The 19,298-nt window shown below is 37.2% G+C and overlaps 2 protein-coding genes across 2 annotated transcripts in view; one reads left to right on the top strand and one right to left on the bottom strand.

The window, feature by feature from the left end:
* Positions 1-19,298, top strand: part of CMSS1 (cms1 ribosomal small subunit homolog) — a 248,792-nt gene that overhangs the window by 13,302 nt on the left and 216,192 nt on the right. The window lies entirely within an intron of this gene.
* FILIP1L (filamin A interacting protein 1 like) overlaps positions 1-19,298 on the bottom strand; it is an 85,299-nt gene that overhangs the window by 9,171 nt on the left and 56,830 nt on the right. The window contains exon 4 of the mRNA XM_009953624.2: positions 6,178-8,932. Coding sequence (XP_009951926.2) covers positions 6,178-8,932 — 2,755 coding nt within the window. The remainder of the gene's footprint in view (positions 1-6,177; positions 8,933-19,298) is intronic.

Here is a 19,298-nt window from a genome sequence, read left to right on the forward strand (position 1 = left end):
GTCTTCACTGGGAACTGTGATAATCTTTTAAATATAAGATAGTTTAAAGACTAATTTTTAATAAATGATTGACAAGATGCAGGGAAAGGTAAGGTTATGTTTTGGGTCAACTCCCCTAGGACAAGGATTTACCTGGGACTGGATGAGCAACACTGCCATGCAGCTGGCTGTTCTCTGAAATGAACAGTTGCTTGCCGTTAGTTCTCTTCCTTTTGCCTCCTAAAACAAGGAGGGATCTCGGGCACTTTGTTAGGCCACCTAGGGTCCCTGTAGTATGGCCTGTGTACAGAATACTAAACACGCTGCAATATTAATTCTATCCAGGAGAGGGTAGTGCCCGCACTTAAATGCTTCTGCTGACGCTTAACTGTTAGTGTTTTCATGTAATACATTATTTTGGAAATCTGTGTGAGATCATCAATTTGCTTGGTTTAAAGCTACGCTGCCATTTTTTGAGTAAGATTCTTGGCAGCAGCTTTTATTCTGTACAGGTTGTGGGCAGGTATGTGTTTGGGTATTTCTAAGTGCAGTTTTTGAAGATGTGTGGAACTGTGCTCATACCTGCATACACCTTTTAATATGAAAACATCTTCAATATCAATATTGTCTGTTCAAAAGCCTTGAATATATTTTTCCGATATTAGTTAATACATTTGTTGAAGAAGCATACAGGGTAACCAGGTTGGGCCTAAGTGTGTTCTGCATGGAGAAGGAAAAAGAACCCTCTGCTTTTACCATCATCAATTTTTTTCTATCTAGGAGCAGGCTGTTTTCCTCTGCAAAGGCCTCATTTAAAGGTGTGTAATCAGAGTCCTATTTTAAATATATATATTTTTAAAATGTTTTAATATATATGTGTATATATAAATGTTTTTTATATAGAGAGATATATATATATATAAAAGGTATTTTTTTAAAAAAAATTTACTTTTTGACCAGCCAAGATTGACGTTTCTGTGGGATAAAACGTGACCTATAATGGCATCAGTATGAGACAGTCAAGGATAAGAAATTCTAGATTCTAATCACGATTGAAGCTGGCTTGCTCTGGTTTTGCGCAAGTCAATTAACTTCTGCCCTAAAAGAGGTGTAATTTTTTCTTACTACCCCAGAAGGATGTAAATGGGACTGACGAATGTTTGTTGTATATTTGCAGTGCTTTGTGGTATATTTGCATGCTAGATTGTATCTCTTCAGACAATAGTGGTAGCATCTAAGGTGATGGGACCAGGGCTTTGGCAGTGATTCCACTATGAAGTGCTCATCCTTTTTGCCTGCCCCTTCAGTTATGCTGATGTAGCTCTTTATTAAAGATTTGTGGAGTGTGGTGGATTCTGGGTTTGTTGTTTGTTTGAGTTTTTTGTTATGGGTGGTTGTTTTTTTTTAAATCCATGTTAGTTTCTTGGCCTAGTTCACAGGTGCTGCCTTGCTGAACAGTAATGACAGCATAACTGAAAGGGCAGTATTTTGGATTTGGGATGTGGTAGGGGTGAGAAAGGGAGGGAGCTTCTTTTGCCCATCCCTGTATGAAAACCTTGTGATGTCAGGCCACTGCTTGGCAAGTGGAGAGTCATTGATTAAAACAGGTCTTTCCTCTCAAAATCTGTTTTCCAAGAGTACTTTGCTTAGTAGTCAGAGGAGAATCTTGTTCAGTTGGCAGCTCTGATATTTGAGGCTTTCTGGGTGCCTATGGTATGGTGGGTCATTGGGTGATGTGCTAGTGGAGAGAATTCATCTACATCTTGGGCATTGACTGCAGGTTTGTGAAAACACTTAATGCTTCTTAAATTTTTAAGGTTGGTCTTTTTTTTGAGCATTTTCCCACTTAAAGTAATTGGTGTTAATTTTAAAATGTCTTTATACACCTGCTTGTGCTGTACTTGAACCATAAGATATTTTTCTCTTCTGCTTCTTGGTAACATAATGTTTTGGTAGTCTTTGCTTAAGCCTGGAGATTAGACAGTTGTCAGTTTTTGGTTTGCCTGTTTCAATATCTGTTTCCTAGGGACAAAGTCATCCTGCAGATGGTTACTCCATTTCCATCACCTAACCCTGCAGCATCCATTCAGTCTTAATCAGAAAGTAGTGCTGTGCCATTCTGTTTCTGATTATTTTTTCCCCAGGGTGGGGAGCATGCCTTCTTAAGCCTTGCATGAGATGTTTACATACAGATCTTTTTTCTTACCACAGCCTTACATTCTGTCCCCAGACACCGTATTATCTACTGTGCTTTGGATCAGGAAGATTAGCTGTCTGTTTCTGTAATTTTTGTCAATTCTATTTCTTAATTAGCTACTTGTGGGGGCTTTTTAAAGAACTTGAAATACTACCTTACAGTTGATGGATGGGCACTGTGCACTCAGAATACCATTATTGCTTCTTATTCTCCTCTTTCTTTTCCTTTTTTTCCCTCCCTCCCCTCATCCATCCTACCTGTAAGGACAAAAATTACAAATATTTCTTCTAAAATATTTAATGGCATAAAAAGAAAAACTTGAAAATGCTGAGCACCTAACTGTTTGTGCTGCCCTTGCTTGTGTTCCTTTGCTCACTCACTGAAATAAAAAGTGAAAAAATGAAGTAAAGTGGGCTGATAACTTCTGCCATTTTTTCAGTTAATTCTCCCTTTCTTTTCCTGGGGACTTAACATCCAGGGAAAGGGTAGATTTTTAGACTTCGGAAGAGATGCTTGCTAAGAGTTTTGGAAAAGAGAATCATTGATGATATGATCTGCTGAAAACTGCTTTTACGCTTTTTCACAATTTTATCCTTCAGATATATGCTACTTGCTTTGTGACCATGTTTCCCTTTAACATTTAATCAAATCATTACATGCCTGTCAGATTTTAGGCTTTTGGGCAAATGCTGAAAATAAAAGTGTCTCAGCATCCAAATTAACAGCAATACTTACCATTTATGGAATGCTTGAAATTCCTAGAAAAGCTGCCTTACTTGGTTGAATTTTAATATGATTATGCTTGATGGTTTTGTGCAAAGTGTTTAAATTTGCAGACAACTCGTTTAATTTTCTCCTTGCTCTGCTTTTTTCTCTTTGTCTGCCAAGGAAATAGGTGAATATTTCCGCTCAGCAAAATGGAAATAATCTGAAATATGGAGTGGTGATCTGAACAATTTGATATTAATTTGTAAATAGGTAATGTGCTGCTTATTAAGCTATGCTTCCTATTTGATATTTTATGGTAAAATTACAGCTAGCTTATTTCGATTCAAACAATTAAGTAAGTTTTGGCTCTCAACAAATACATCCAAGTGTTTATTTTCTCTGATGTGTGCTTTGAAATAGATCTTGGGAATTTGAACAGGATGAACAGGTTTTATTCTGCAAATTTTATTTATAGTCAAGGTAATTACTTGATTATGTTGAAATGAATGACAAAAATTCCATTGTGAAGTTAGTTAAGATCTACACGTAGATTGTTTCATCAGCAGGGGAATATGAGCATCCCTTAATCAAGGTGTGTGTTTAGGAACATAGCAAGTTCTTTTACAGGCAATGGTGATGCTTCTTGTTTCGGAGTTAATGGTCATGAGTGGCTGCTTCCTTTGTCTTTTGTTACTTAGGTGGTTACTGGTAAACCATCACAAATGTAAGGATTAAGACAAGAACAGAAATACTGTCCTGTTTAATTATTAAACTTACAAGTGGAGTGAACTCTCACCTAGGCTTTGGATTCATAATAGCTTGGGAATCATCCAAAGGACTAAGTGTGCTTATTGCTATGTCCTGATTTTGCTTTTATGAGATGTTGTAATAGATGGCCAGGTGGTTAATGATGAACACATTTCTGTGTATTTTGGAACGCAGATATGAAATGAAATGTTTTTTTCTACAAGATTTTTAAGTCCAACTGAAGAAAATATTAGTGCTTCTGGAGGACAACTGTTAATCCTTTAATTTTTGGAGACTTTGCCATCTTAGTACATTGGCAACTGTGTACTTCAGACGCGGTTATTCGGTACCATGTTTGTAATGTGTCCCTGCGGAGATCTTGGGTATGGATCAGCACGATGTGCAGTAGAAGTGCAGAGAACATGTTTTGAATTTTTGATTTTGAATGAGCCCTGCAGTTAAGAATGCATAACCTCAATGTGGTTGAGTAACTTGTTCATATAATTAGCACATGCTAAAATTATCATAATCTTTACTTGTCTGAGTGCTGGCTGCTGTCTTGATCAGTAACTTTTGCTGAAGTTGGTGGGAGCTGAAGTTTGTTTTGCAGGATAAGACGGTGCACTTGTTCTGACCCAGATCTTAGTCAGATCTCACTTTTGCTGTCAGTGGAGATAAACTGAGACAAAACAAGTGGGAAGGACCTCTTACGAAGCCCAGTAACTTCAGGAGATGTTGTGTCAGCATGACATTAATCTAAGCTTGTGCAGGTCCACATCTTGTGTTTTTAAAATTGCTACTGCTCAACTGTAATACCTTTGTTATATCCATTTCTGTCATGTATCTTGTAAGTTAGTATTTTTTCTTCCTGTTGTTAACTTTACTGAGAACAGTGTGTATAGGTGGTGGGCTTTGCTTTTCAATAGAAACCAGTGCTTCTGAAATCCGTTATTACCTACAGTTATAATAATTTAGATTCCTGTCCATCAAAAGGACTCAAAACTATAAAAGTCTCCTTGTTATGTGAAAGCAGGTGCCAAAGTCCTTTGCTGAATCAGAAATTATTTTTCTTTCCTCTAGATAATGTAAACAGAGTAAAGATATGGGTTTAGTGAATGGGGGACTTTCTGCTTACTTGAAACTTCCTTGTTGATAAGGAATACCTACCCACCCCCTTGCAAGAGTATAATATACATAGGCATTTAACTTTTTAGAACAAGAAGCAGCTGTTCCAATTTACATTTGCAGTTTACAGCTTTTTCAAGAGAGACATTTGAAAGTGCATTTCAGGTCTTTTGGGCTGATTTACATTCTGCATGAAGTTCATCCACTTACTAGCAGTATTTTCTGGGAGGTTAGGATTGACTGCTTGGCATACGTGGAAAGGGCAGAATGGCTTACGTTTCTGTCTTTTTCTTAGGCGCTAATACTGTAGCCATCATTGAAATACCTTAACCTGTTCTGTCCATTCTGTCAGGTACTCCTATTTACTATAGTTCTAGAGGCATACGTGTTTAGAGGGTTGGCCCAGTACTACTTAATGCTTTTGTTAAGCTTTCTCTAGCTGTTGTATGAAAACCATGAGGGTGTGCCATAGTTTGCTAATCTTGTTTCTTTTTCAGCATACCTGTGTGATGTATACTGTATGTTGAACTGATAGCTAGGAGCTTAGATGGAATTTGAATATTATGTGTGAATCCATTCTTCGGAGTGATCCTCTAGGAATCTAAGTGTTGCTGTTTACTGTTTTGCAGTGTACCTAAATGATAACAGTTTTTCTGTTGTATTGGAAAAAACTGCTTGCCTTGTTTGAGGAGAATTGTGTTGTGAGATAAGCTTCTGAACTCAGTTCATTTACAAGAAATGTTTACAGGAAGGTTTAAAAAGAGTTTTAACCAGACAGCATAAAAAAAGATGGGGAGGAAAAGTGGTGGTGTGCTCTGGAACTATATCATGTATGCATCTTAAATTTGTAATGAGATACAATACATAATATTTTGAGTGTGTGTGATGTACTGATAATTATCTGAAATGAGAGGGCTAGGAGGAGTTGGGAAATACCAGGGAAGATAATAAATCAGGTCTTATCTGAAGTTAGCAGGTAATATTATGGCTTAATTCAAATTCTACTGTACATGCAAAAAAAATACAAACCACATATAACAAACAAAAATATTCTGCAAGCAATGATAAAAATAATCAATTATTTACTGTTTTTGTAGTGTTAAAATATTTTACCAAGGCAAGTTGCAGTCAAAAGTAACGTGAGTTATTTTGAAAATGGAAATACATAAAGATGCATTTATACAAGTGCAAGACTAAATATTTTACATAACTGGATTTCAATGAGAAGATATACAGTAAGTGCACACTCGATAACACTAAGCAGGCAAAACTTAACGTTAGTTCCATATACTGTTGTATAGTTCATGCACAGATCTCTCCCAAAGTAAAGGGGCTGTTCCAAATAATTCTTGCTGGGATGAAAACCAGGATGGGTTGCTGGGTGTCAGCATGGGTGGGGGTCAGTTATAGACATTACTTACTGTAATTTGTGATTGCCGTGGGAGAGGAGTGGCTGTTGGTGTGATAGTAATACTGCTGGTGATTTTATTGGTGGGCTTACTGGGTAAGCCATTAGCTAGTGCTGGAGTTCTGTTGTCTTGCACCGGATTACAAGGGCTGATGGGCTTGGAATTGGTGAGAGCTTGGACATAAGGACTTCCTAAATGGATGTGGATTTTGTTATCCTCAGTAGTTATTACACTTGTTCCTGTACTGTTAGATCTTTGAAACTGCCATGACGACTGCCTGTCTGGGGATACTCTAAAAACTGTGTGCTTGGTTCCCATTTCCAAAGGCTCTGAGGAGAGTGTTTGTTCCTGAGAACTTGAGCCTGGTAAAGCCAAAGGGGACATTGTTCTTTCAGGAGTTAAAGAACCACATGATTCAGGAGTTTGAGATCTTGCAAAAGTAGCCATAGTAATAGGAGAAATTACTTGCTCTGGGCTCATGTAACCTTCTGATGCTTTTGATTTTACAGGTGTTAAGGAGGCGTTTTGAATAATGGTTATTCTTTGCTTTGGAGTGCCACAATTGGGTATAACTGCTGTGCTTGTGTAGGAGTGAGGGCTTTCAGTGGTAGGACTAGTTATTTCAAGTGTTGCTGTGTTCTGTCCATGGTCTGGAGTTACTTTTATGTGAAGAGGTTGGCCAGGTGTATGGCTTAGCACTAGGTCTCCAGTCTGTGCACAGTTTCCATTTTGCTTTGTATGAATCTTTCCATTTTGAGGGTGGCTGTCTTTGGACTTCATCCAAGGGATCCATAATTTTTTGTTCACGGCATTTGCAATGGATGAATTGCTTTTGAAAGACACTGTTTGTTCCTCCTCATTGTTGTCTTTATTCTCATTATCGCTGTCTTCATACAGCTGCCCATTTATGACTGTTCTCTCTAAAGGCATGAGTGTTTTGTAATCAGGTGGTTCATTGTCTGCTGGATCTGTCTGGACTTCTTTAGAAAAAACTTGCAAGTCAGAAATTCTTCTTCCATTGAGACCAGGCCTGAAGTTCTTGCTGAAGTGTCTGTACCTCTCCAATTCTTTCATGAGGTTTTCCATTTCTCTTGCTAACTCCCTGTTCTTGTTTTCTTGCTGGAGGAGTTTCTTCTGTAAGACTGTGTGATCACCTCGGAGGTGACAGATTAGGTCTTCTGTTGCCATGTATTCATGAATTTTCTCTTTCAGTGTATCTACTTCTCTGGAAAGGTGACTTGATTTTGCTTCCTCCTCTTTGAGCTTCTTAAACAGGCGCTGCTCTTGATTGGACTCTGCCTTTTCTGTTAATTTATACCTAGCCACTTCCATTTTTACAGCCTCCAGCTCCTCTGATAGGAGCTTGGCTCTGTCCCGTTCATTCGCATACCTTCGTTCTAGAGTCTCAAATTCGTCTTCAGTTTTCATAAGATCATCTTCTATGGCCTTCATTTCTTTCAGCTTCTGCTTAAGCCTCTCAACTTCTTGAGAAAGCTCTTTGATTTTGTTGTTTTCCTGCTGCAAGGAGGTGCTGGATTTGGTACTCTCCTTAAGTTTATTTTTAAGAAACTCTTTTTCAACAGCTTCCAGTGACTGAAGTCTTTTTCTCAGAATATTCACTTTGGAAACAAGATCATTTCCTTTCTCCTCTTCTGCTTTGAGTTTGTTTTTCAGTTCATCTCTTTCTTTTGTAACACTGGACACTTTTTCTTCTGCATCAGATTTTGATTTCAGTGCCTTCTTACTTTCCTCAATTAGTTTTTCTGTAACGGACATCACTTTATTTTGTTCCACCTGAAGCTGAGAAGTTGCAGCTTGCAGCTTTTCTTCTGTTTGCTTAATTTTTTCACCCATAGTTTTTCTTTCATCCACAAGCATCACTGTTAGACTCTTCAGCTTTGTTAAATCTTCTTTAAGCGTAAACTCAGTTTTTTCTAACTTACTTTCAATTGCTTCAAGCTCACCAACTCTAGCTTTTAAGCCATCCAGCTCATGGGACAACTGCTTTGTTAACGTTTTTTCTCTTTCTAGGTTGCATTTCAGGGAGTAACATTCCTGTTTACTCTTGTTGAAAGCATCTTCTAATTTCTCCAGCTCCATAATTCTTTTGTTGAGTTTGTCAACTTCCCCTTTAAGGTTCTTGCTCTGTGATGCTTCTCTTTCTAACTTTCTATTAAGTTCTCTGCACTGATCTTCCATTTTTATGAGCTCTTCATCTTTTCCTTCCATCTCCAGCAGTCGTTTACGTAGTTCTTCTACTTCAGTCATAAGCGTGGAGTTCCCACACTCTCCCTTATTTATCTTATCCCTTAAGTCTTGCAGTTCTTCTTCTGCTTTTCGTAAAGATTTATTGGTCTCTTCCAGCTCATCGATTTGTCGGCTGAGAGCAGTTAATTTTAACCGGAGCTGACGATTCTGACTGTCTTCATTGGTTAGTTTGGCCATCATTGCTTCTTGGTCTTGGGAAATCTTACTGCTTTGGGCTTGAAGTTCAGCCTCCAGCCTGCTGGCTCTCTGTTCCTCTTCCTGAACTTTTGCTTCAGCAAAAGCCAGCTTCTCCTGTGTTAGTTCTGCAGAAGTGGTTAATTCTTGAATTTTTTGACTTTGTTGATTCAACTGCTCAGTGAGTCTTTGCTGTTCATCCACGACCATTAAAGCAAAGGATTTCAGTTTAGTCAATTCTTCTTTTAGTTTAGCTATTTTCTTGTTGCTTTCCTTCTCTTTTTTTGCCTGATATGCTGTTTCTTGTTCAAGAAGCTTTTTCAATCTGTGGGATGAAATAATATTGTATTTTGTAGCCATTTTAATAGGCATTGTAAAAGACACTGGAAATATTATGACATCTCTGCCAGACGTGCATGAACATCCACCTGTATGTGTAACTACAAGGAGACCTCTCCTTGTGGCATCATGGGGAAGTGCCCAGAGACTTTACTTCCTACTCAGAAGTTGTTATGTAGTGGATACTTCAATATGATCATTTAAACTTAACAATTTCGGTAATTATGCATCTTTGATTACATTTTTAGCTTTTGACAGATATCAGTGCTAAACAACTTCTTGGTATTCTGCACTAGAACAACACTGATCTTGGCTGTTTGCTGAGGCTAGGTATGTGCATGCAGGTTGGTGGGGATTTTTTTGTTGGTTTTGTTTTGTTTCATTTTTTAAAGAAATCTTATTATCATAGTGGTTGAGAAATTAAATCAGTGCAACCCTCAAGGGCAGGTATAATTTACAGCATCATAAATTTCCTAATAACTTTAAGTTACTTATAAGTCGTCCTGGTGTTTTATGATGTTTTATGATTAAACCTTATGAATGTTAAAGTATGTGAAGGAAATATAGCCACACTAGGCAGTTAGTCAGGCTGCCTAATGTCAATTTCTAAGCAGCACATCAGAGCAAAACTAAATGTTGTAGATAAGTCAGTCCTCAGTGAAAATGCAGGCCTTGTGACCTTGTATCATACACACACACAGAGAATGCGGTCAGCAGATAAACAGGTATTCAGGTTGTGCCTTTTGAACTTAAGAAAGCCCAAATGCCTTGCTGTCTTTAGGGCTTGGATTCGGTCTTATATCCACCTAAGTGCAACCCTGCTTTTACGTGATTGTTGAAGTTCTTCATAATGTTTTTCCAAAATGAGTTTTACAAGTTTATATTAGTACTCTGTCTTAACTGAGATGCAACATACTCAATTAGTTAGAGACTTGAGATAAGGTTGTCCATTTGTTTATGTAAGATCCTAAGAAACCTCCAAATACCTCAAATAATTATGTTCTTTTGTAGACTTTTTCTTTGTCAGGAAGATGTTTGTGGAGGTGGGTCTGAGATATGATTAGGTTTGGTCAGCACATTTGCCTCCTTTCAGTTAGATTTTTCCCACAGCCAACCTGTAAGTATCTTCTGGTATTAAAGAAAAAAATCTGAAAAGCCTAGGCTGAAGTAATAAAGTATTAGGATTTGTATGTTTCACTGTTGTTTATGTGTATGGTGTGTATCCAGTTGTGTAGATTATGTGAGGAAAATCAGTTGCGTATCAGGACTGTACTTGCACAAAATGACTGCTTCAGCACTTGTTAGGTGAGGCCCCTTGCTTTTTTTTAGTTTCTTCCCCCTCTGAAATATGATGATGACTCTAGAAGTTGCTGCTGAAACATACGTAGGATTCCTGTTCAACATTTGTCTGTGGTCACTATGGTGATGCCCTTGCCCAAGTGGTGAGCCTTTACAGCCTCCCACTGACAAGTTCCTGTTGCAGCCATCCTTTTAGTTCAGGAAGAGCTTAGATAATGGCCTTCTTTGCACAGCTCTTTATTAGCTGTTGACTGACTGGAGGCATATATTTCTGAGCATTTAATAGGCTGCCTCAGCAGCATCCCCTTTGGCAGCATTGTAGTTTTCCAGCACGGAGAGAGGAAGTCCCTGCCATTCTACAGCTGTCCATCAGACTTGTCTGATTTAATGATGATATTGTATAGAAGTCTATGACTGAAATTTCTTACAACATCTTCACCATCCTCACTGTTTCTATTTTAGTGCATAAGATGCACTATATTTGGTGTAATGAAATACTTGATATGGGAAATTGACAGAATGGGAAGTAGCAATAAACAGAGTTGATATCAAAGACTTAAAGCAGCCCCAAATTCTTTACAACAGTCAATTAACATAATGGGGAAAACACATGAAAAGGTGTAAGTGGAGAGGGAGAGGTTTGCAAAATGAGGTTGAAGGGTTGCTGCTGGTTGACAGAACAAATAAATGGAGAGAAAACCACCATCTTCAAAGGCAGCTTTTTACTGTGTTGTTGGTGTATAAACTTTTCAGTGCTACTTTCAGTTTGAGTTCTTTTTAGTGTAAAGCTCTCTTCCCTCCCCACCCTTGTCTCTAAATGCTTTAGTAGTGAAGTTCAATTGATGATTTACCGTTGCCATAGATATAAAACCATAACAGAAGCATAACTAACAATTTAATTTGGAATGAACTCAGTTTTTGTGTGTGCATGAAGTTAAGACATCTTATATTAATACTGTTAAAATAGACTTGGGTTTATTAGCATTTGACTTACTTTAGTTAGCTTCACTGTAATTTATTTTTGTAAGGCAAATTCAGCTGAGCAATTTAACACCTAAATTAATCAGTATTTTACGCAACACTTCCTATGAATTAATTGGTATCTTTCCAGCCAAATGAAACTGTAATGGTCCGGTGACTGATGCCCCTTAAATTGCTTTAGAAAGAAAACTCTTAGACCAAAGAGTAACCAACAATTATAATTTTCATAGGGGTGCTGTCTAATTTTTTTTATGATGCAAGTAGGATAATTGTGCATAAATAATAAATACGTTGATGAATAATCCCAGCAGTCCTTCCAGTGGGCATCAGTGTATGTGTCGTCTTCTCCTGTTTGTGTGTTCGTTTTTTTTTCTTCTTCTTCTATAACTTCCTTTCTCAAGCTATCAGGAATGCTTAAGACTTGCTTCAGCAAAGCACTTGAGGTTCCAGCCCAAACTGAGTGCTTGAGTGAGGTAGTCTAACCCGAACTGTGATCAGGTCTGTGTTGCAAGGGTTACTTGAACAAAAGTGTCTAAATTACTGGTATCTGATCTGGATCAGTGTATAAACTGAGAAGGATTTTCAAGAGATTCTGTTTCTTTGGTCATGCCAAAGGACTTTAGGGTATTTAAAAATGTTCCCTTCATTCAAAAGATAAAATGCAGTTTTAAGATTCAAACAAAAAAACAAGTAAATATTTCTAACCCCTGAGATCTATTTATTTTTTAAAAAAATACTTCTATAAAATTACTCAATTGAATTTAAGTTATGGGGAATAGTGCAGAAGCTGTGAGTTAAAGGATTCTAATGTGTTTCTAAAAAGAAAAAAGGGATGTATTAAGTATCATCATTTTTTTTTTATATTATACAGTTAAATAAGTTTTTGCACTTGTTTTTGATAACTCTGTGCTTATTCATTTATTCCTGTACGGAAATATTCATGTAATCCTGTACAGAAAATGCCCTCAACAGTGCTGAACAGATAATGATTTCTTGGACAGAGTTGAGATTGATATTGTGAAAGTCAACTGGGAGTCTGTTAATATTTGCAGAAGAATTTTTCCTTGGCTGCTGAATTTCCGTTTCATGGTTCAGTAGGTCACAGCAACTGTGTCTGCACACATGCAGTTAAGAATGGAAGAGGACCCTAAAATGTTTGGGGGGATTTGGTGGTTTTGTTTGTTTGTTTTTTAAAACCATTGCTTGGTTTTGGTCAGCTTTTTTGGGGAACCCAACTTCTGCAGGTCAGGGCTTGATAAGGTATATCATTTAAATTAAGGCAAATCTCATGTTTAATGGAAGAAGTGCTGTAACTGATAAGATCACTTTGTGATATTTTGCATACTTTTGTGACAGAATAAAAATACTTTGTCTAACTTCATCAATAATTTGTGTAACTTCCTGAAGAAGAGTATTCAGAGTATTTGAGAGAGCAATTTTACCAAAAATATGCAAAGGTCAAAAAAAATTGGCTTAAAAAATAATAATTTAAAAAAGAACAGGCATTCCCCTATCCAATAAAATATTTTTATTGTTTTCATTTCCAGCTGAATTTCATGATCATGTATTTCATATTAGGCAAAGGTAGGTATATCATTTAGTCAAGGCTTTCACAGATAATTCCAAGCAGTTGACTTCATAGAAGTACAAGAACCCTTTCTGAATCCATGCCAGCAAAAACAGGCATTGGAAATTTTTTTTATGAACATGAATGTTAGATAGTTAGACAGAGTCAGGGCAGTGTCTTATTACTTTTTCTTCAGAGCTTCTGTTATAAATTACTGCTTTATTGTGGGTTACTGTTGTGCTTGTCTGCAATACCAATTGCCTGCTTTTTTATTTCCTTAAAGAAATTGTATTTGTCAGATCTCCTTTGTTCATTGTAATCACTTTCCTCAGTACGCGTACTATAGCTTTGTTGGTGTTAATATCATGCATTCAGTTGTGTTGTCTTGTTTTCTACTTTTTTTTGAAGTGCGTGTAGCTTGGGCTACACTACATTATATTTAGCAACATGATGACTGTGTGTTCTCTACAAGACATGGGGACTCCCAAAACAGTTCATTGTCTTGGTGTCATGTGATATCATTTTGTCTTTAAGTGGGGTTTTCCGTTGTCATGGTGGGGATCATTATTACATCAACATTGTTTAATTTATGTTTTTACAGGATTCTAAGGGGGTGGCTTTTCCTTTGAGTTTCAGGAAAATCAAAGAAAGCACAGGAGACTAGTATTGCAAGACCCTTATTTTTCAATTTGAGTGTGTTCTAGAATGAATCATTATTCTTAGAATAATAAGAATAAAGTGCTGATTTTTTTTTTTCTTTAAGCAATCTTGTAATGGTAACTTATAAATAAGGCTGCTTTCTGTAAGGATGTGAGTGAAATAGGTATTTGTTTGTAAAGCTGTACTTTTATCATTCCTTCCACCAAAGTATTGAGGAGATTTTAAGGTACACTTTATTGATATCTTTATTTTATCAGATCATTCTGCAGAAATGACTGAGATTTTGGATGTCTGTGACTTTTTTTCCTCCCCTCCCTCTGGTGAATTGTGAAGATACTTGTTTTTATCTAGCTTGTGCTCTTCACCTTTCCTTAGGTAACAGAAGTGGCTTACTAGAGGTACTACAGGTCATAGCATGAGGGAGCCTTCTAAAGTTTTTGGATGTGTGCTTGAATTTCCCCTGTACAATGCAAATAAAAACACAAAGCTGAAGGCTTTTAAACGTAGATGAAGTTATGCCTTTTCATCTGAGGCATTCTTCCCAGTTAACAATAAGCCATCATCTGGCCTTTAGTAAGAGAAGAAACATGCTTCATCATTTCTGGTAAATCTTAAAGTTGTAATTTTTTACACCAATGCAGTTAAATATTTATTTTCAGAAGAAAGCCAGTCTTTCTGTGCCTTCCACAGTTTACTGCAACAAAATCTGGGTTGGTTAAAATGGGTTTCTGGTCTTGGGGTGGCTATGCGGGTTTTTTTTTTTTTCTTTGCCTACAGTTCTACTTACTGATATGTAGTTTTTGTGAAGACATATGTTACAGCTACTTTTATGGCTGTCTTTATCTTTATAAATGCTTCTTTTTTCCCCTCTATCATAAAGAAAGTCAAAAGCCTTTGAAATTACAGCAGCAACAACATGCCGTAGCTGTTGTGTAATCTGTTGGCTTTATCTGAATCAGTCAGCACTTCCCAACAGAATGTGAACACTTATTTTAAAATTTGTTTTCTGGTATGTTATATACATATGTATATTTTAAATGATTAGTTTGTACTAGGATGCAAACCTCCACAAGGGTGTCTCAACTGCAAGAGACTGTGTGTAAGGCAAACTTCCTGATAAGGAACATTATTTTATAAAATGAGGACTCTTAATGAGGGGAGCGTGAGTTCTGATTATTACTCCACAGACTACCACAGAGTAATTATTGTTTTATCTGATGCCTAAAATGCTGACTTGCTTTACAAGTCTTAATAGAAGTCATATATGATGAATGCCTTTCCCAGTTTTGGGTTAATGGGCAAAATTTGAAATGGATAACCAGATGTATTTAGCTGAGATGCTGAGTAAACATAATGCAGATAAATTAAGTTTTAGAAAAATATATTATCTGGGACAATAATGTTGTTTGTGACCATGATTTCACAACTACTAAGCTAATGAAAATTCGTCCTGGTGATATAGGGATATCGGTGCTCATAAATGTTACTAAATCCTATGTAAATTTGGTGGCAGTAAATGGCATGAGAAATCTTTTAACAAATTTATATTGGTTAATTTAAGATTTAAGACTGATTTAACGTTAACTTCTAGTTTGAGTAATTTTAATTCAGCACTAAAATTCATTTTGTTTTATCATGAAACCTCAGTTTAAGAAAATAATTTTCTGTCTTACATTATATTCTTTCCACAATCTATATGTTCTTGGAAATCACCTGTCAAGACCTCTGTCTTGTGTAAAAAGTATTAATGCTTTCTGTGGCAGTAACTGTTCAGTTGTGCAAAGTGATAGTTACTAATTGTGTCTGTTCATTTCTAATCTTGTAATGGTAGCCATCCACATCTGAGATTATGACAGGAAGGTGCAGAATTTTTAGGTGGGAGTGAAGAAGTTACTATCCTATTAAGTTATTGGCAAGTTTTTGTCTTGTTTTCGTTGTGGGGTTTTTTTTTTTAATCCTGAAAAACGGTTTGTAAATGAGTGCTGACCTGACAAGACCAGAATATTAATGAGTTTTAACTGGAAGTTAGCCTTAAAAACTACAGATCCCAGAGTTCAGCTACTAGAAAACATGGCACAATGAATTGTGAGCTGGACTCAAATGTGTCACCTTTTTGAGACCCACTCTTCTTTCTTCTCCCCTCTTTCTAGATTTAATAGCTATTTCGGGTAGTCTTTGAAGTCAGTATGTATTACTGTTGGTGCTTCAATGGCGTATAATCAAGCGTGTAGTGTGACTGCTAATCCTCTTCAGATCTGAATCTAAATGCATCAATAACTTAACCGGCTCACAGGAATACAGCTTGAGTTTTGTTAGTTAGTAGTTCAGGATTTTTTCATTTTAGCATAATGCATACACATCCCCCCCCCGTCTCTCACGCTCACTCAACACTGCCTATAAAGTCGGAAATAAAGCAAGTAATTTCAGATGCAACACCAGAATTTGGAACTGTTCAAATTTACGTCAGCCAGGAAATTATAGTTTTGCAGATGGAAAGCTTTCAGAAGGAAATGGAAAGATGAACCACAAGAGATGTGGTATAAGGGTCAATGCGCAAAACTGAGGCAGAACTTCTCAGTTACTAATCCAGGTCCTGCTTTTGTCTTTTCTTCATCTTTAACAAGTAAAATTTTGTGCCTGAATGTCATATTTATTAAAATGGAAAAGCAGTGTTGACTTACTGTAATAGATTATTTTGAGAATGAATATTAGCGCAAAAGGTTTTAATAGTATGATAACTATGCAAAATAAATCATGACAGCTACTGCTGTTTCTAATTTGTGATTTTTAAATGACAGTGTCATTGAGCTGATTGTGTTTGATGATTTGATATGTGATACTGCAAAATAACAAGTTAAATTGATGGGAGAGATCCTGTATCTTTATGAACCTGAGTTTTGTTTTACATGTATACCTTAAGCATTACTGCTAGACCACAGTTACTGAGCTGTTTTTAAAATCACCAGTGTTATAAAACACTCAGTACTACAGAGATAAACAGGACAGTGTTTTTCCTTTTTTTTTTTTTTTCCACCCTCCACGGGCAGGTGGATGTGTTTGCATTGTCTGTTAAAGTGTCAGTACCAGTAATGGTTACCATTTCTGCCTGCTGCTAGGATTTAGCAAGTGAAAAATTGTAGCAGGAATTAATTGAGCTCCTCAGAACTCTCTTTTAGAGCCCTGCTTGCCTTCCCCCCATTCCTGGTGGGAAGAATAGGCACAAGCAAGGGAGTGCAGCTTGCCTGAGTTCTGGAACTTTCTGGTCAGGCTGCTGCTAGCACTGATTACCCCAGCCATGTGTGTTTAGCTGTAAGAGGCGAATACTACTTACTTATCACTGCCATGCTGTATTTACTGTTGATGGAAGCATAATAGTTGGAGGGCTAAGTTTTTTGTCTTGGCTATTCAGTCTGTATCCTTTAAGTGACTGAGGAGTTTGCAGAAGTTCTCATTCCCTGAATGAGTCTGTTGCTTCAGCTCTGTGTGAGTTTGTAACCCTGAAGTCACACTTTTACATTTTCAGTTTAGTGATAATACTTACTTTAGATTAAGAGAACAATCTGAGTTTTCTTTTCTTTATGCAATTTCAGTAGATAAATCCTATCTATAATTTGTGTTATTTTTATTCTGTAAACATCATAGTGTGTAGGTTCAAGGTGGATCCTTGTTATGGATGCTTTTTTCTGGGGGCAGTTGGGAAAATAGGTGCTTCTCTGGTATCTGATTCACCTGGGGCAGTGCTAGTGCTGCTGTCTTGACCAGAACTGGGCATAATTGTGTGTGCACCCAACTCATACAAACTTTTCTAATGTCAATTAGTTAATATTTTGGGTATGACAGAAAGTGGCACTCAGCCAACAATAACACATCATATTACTCAGAGGAGACTGGTTAGTCGTAAATGTCATTTTCCCATAACATTTACAGGAACTGGATGTTCTCTAAAACGATTTTAACACACATTTTATATAGAAATAAATGTCTGGGGCCACATTTTCATCCATGGGCAGCACAAGCCCTGTGCCTGTCTCTTGTGCTAACCATGGCCTTATTTGTATATTATCAGTCATCAGCAGTGGTAAAATTTAGAACTTTCCATACTGCCACACGCACTTCCTCTGTTGAACTGAAGGCGTCCTCCTCCTTGCTGCCAGTCGTGGATAAGCTGCTGAGTCATATAATGGCCACTTGCTTTTAGACAGGTGGGAGTTGGCTGCAAAGTTTAGTGCGTTCTCCACATGCTCAGTGCACATGACAAGAATTTATGTGCTGAAATTGTGATTATAACCACATAGATTAAACATTGTAAGTTAAATAAAGGTACTTTAGTACTGAATGGGACTGTCTGGGAAGACTGTGAGTTTGCCATCATTTGGAGGAATGGAGGTAGTTAAAAAGCAATTAGACAAACATTCCTCAAGAATGATGGTAGGTGGTGTCACTCCTGTGCAGGTGGGTAAAATTCCGTAACGTCTTGAGGGTCCTATTTGTACCCATAAAATCTTTATAGACACATGCTAAGACAAAAGTAAGTCCTTTTTCTGTTGTGCTTACTTCCTGAAGCAGCTCTGTGTATGTGTATAATAAACCGTGAGTGTTTGAAGACAGGGCTTGGGTGGCACCCCATTCCTTTTTTGACAGAAAACATGAACCTTAATTGTTACTGGAAACTTCGCTTGATATATTTGAATTTTCTTTGATGCAAGGTTGCATGAAGCAGAGTAATTGAGGGTTTCCAAATAGGCAAAAGACTTTAATCAGGTTTGCTGATACGGTTGCCACTTTTTCTAGCAGCTAAGGCTGGAAGTAATAAGAGAAGTAATAACACTTAATGTCAAACAGAGATTACACTTTGAAGCTAAATATGCATCTTTTTCCTGTAGACCCGATAATGTGAGGGTGTCCGTTTTCTCTAAGACGGACTTGGCCAACACTTCATCTTGGAGGACACAAGTGAAAAAGAGGTTGTAGCAATGCATTGCAGCATGGCTAACTAGCTAAAGATGGCTTTGAAGCTATGAGTGAAGAAGAATGCTACTAGTTTCCTGTTTTGCCGTACATGATCTTCAGAAATTGTATTGAAACTATTTCCAATGGATTACCCAAATTGCTTTTGGGTACGGTTCTAGATATTGAAGCTCTGTGGTTCTGGGGAGTTGGCTGTCTGGGCAATAATTCACTTTCTTGCTATCTGTCCTAATCCTGCTAAATGTTTTGCTGTATGTCTGATATATCTGAGTGTGTTGAGACTTGAAGTGTGGAGCGTTTCTAAGTTGAATTTTCTCTTGTCACAATATGACCTCCAGCCACATTGACCTGGGAGGACTTGGTGAATCATCTAAAGCTCCATAGTCAGTGCGTGTTTGTTTAAAGTGTGCTAATCCTTAACGTAGGTGCTCTTGTTCGGGGTTTAAGTTTACATGGTTTCTCCAAAGTGATCCTCTTCAAAGAGGACTAACACGTTGTTTTAGACTGGAAGCTGCAGTGGAGAGCTAAAGATGATAATCTGAGAATATTTTTTAATGGTTATAGTTTTAACCAAGGTTTACTTCATAGATTTAATTTACATATTTAAATAACAAATAATAATTTAAGCAGCCTCTTCACCTGTGATGAATTGTTCACCTAAAGAACAGCTTTTACTTTCAGATCTGTTGATTATGATGTGTTGAAGGAAGATTTTTCCATTCTTCTGCAGCCTTGGTAGTTCAGTGTGTTACAGATCAAATATCCTGCTTAAGCATAAAAGAAAAATGGGTCCTTTAGTCATATGTCCACTCAAAGCACCAATAACAGTTTGTATCTAGAATCAGCTTTTTTTTTTTTTTTTTTAGAGGGGTGAGGG

The sequence above is a fragment of the Leptosomus discolor genome, chromosome 1 (assembly GCF_034619465.1).
Source record: "Leptosomus discolor isolate bLepDis1 chromosome 1, bLepDis1.hap2, whole genome shotgun sequence".
NCBI classification, from domain to species: domain Eukaryota; kingdom Metazoa; phylum Chordata; class Aves; order Leptosomiformes; family Leptosomidae; genus Leptosomus; species Leptosomus discolor.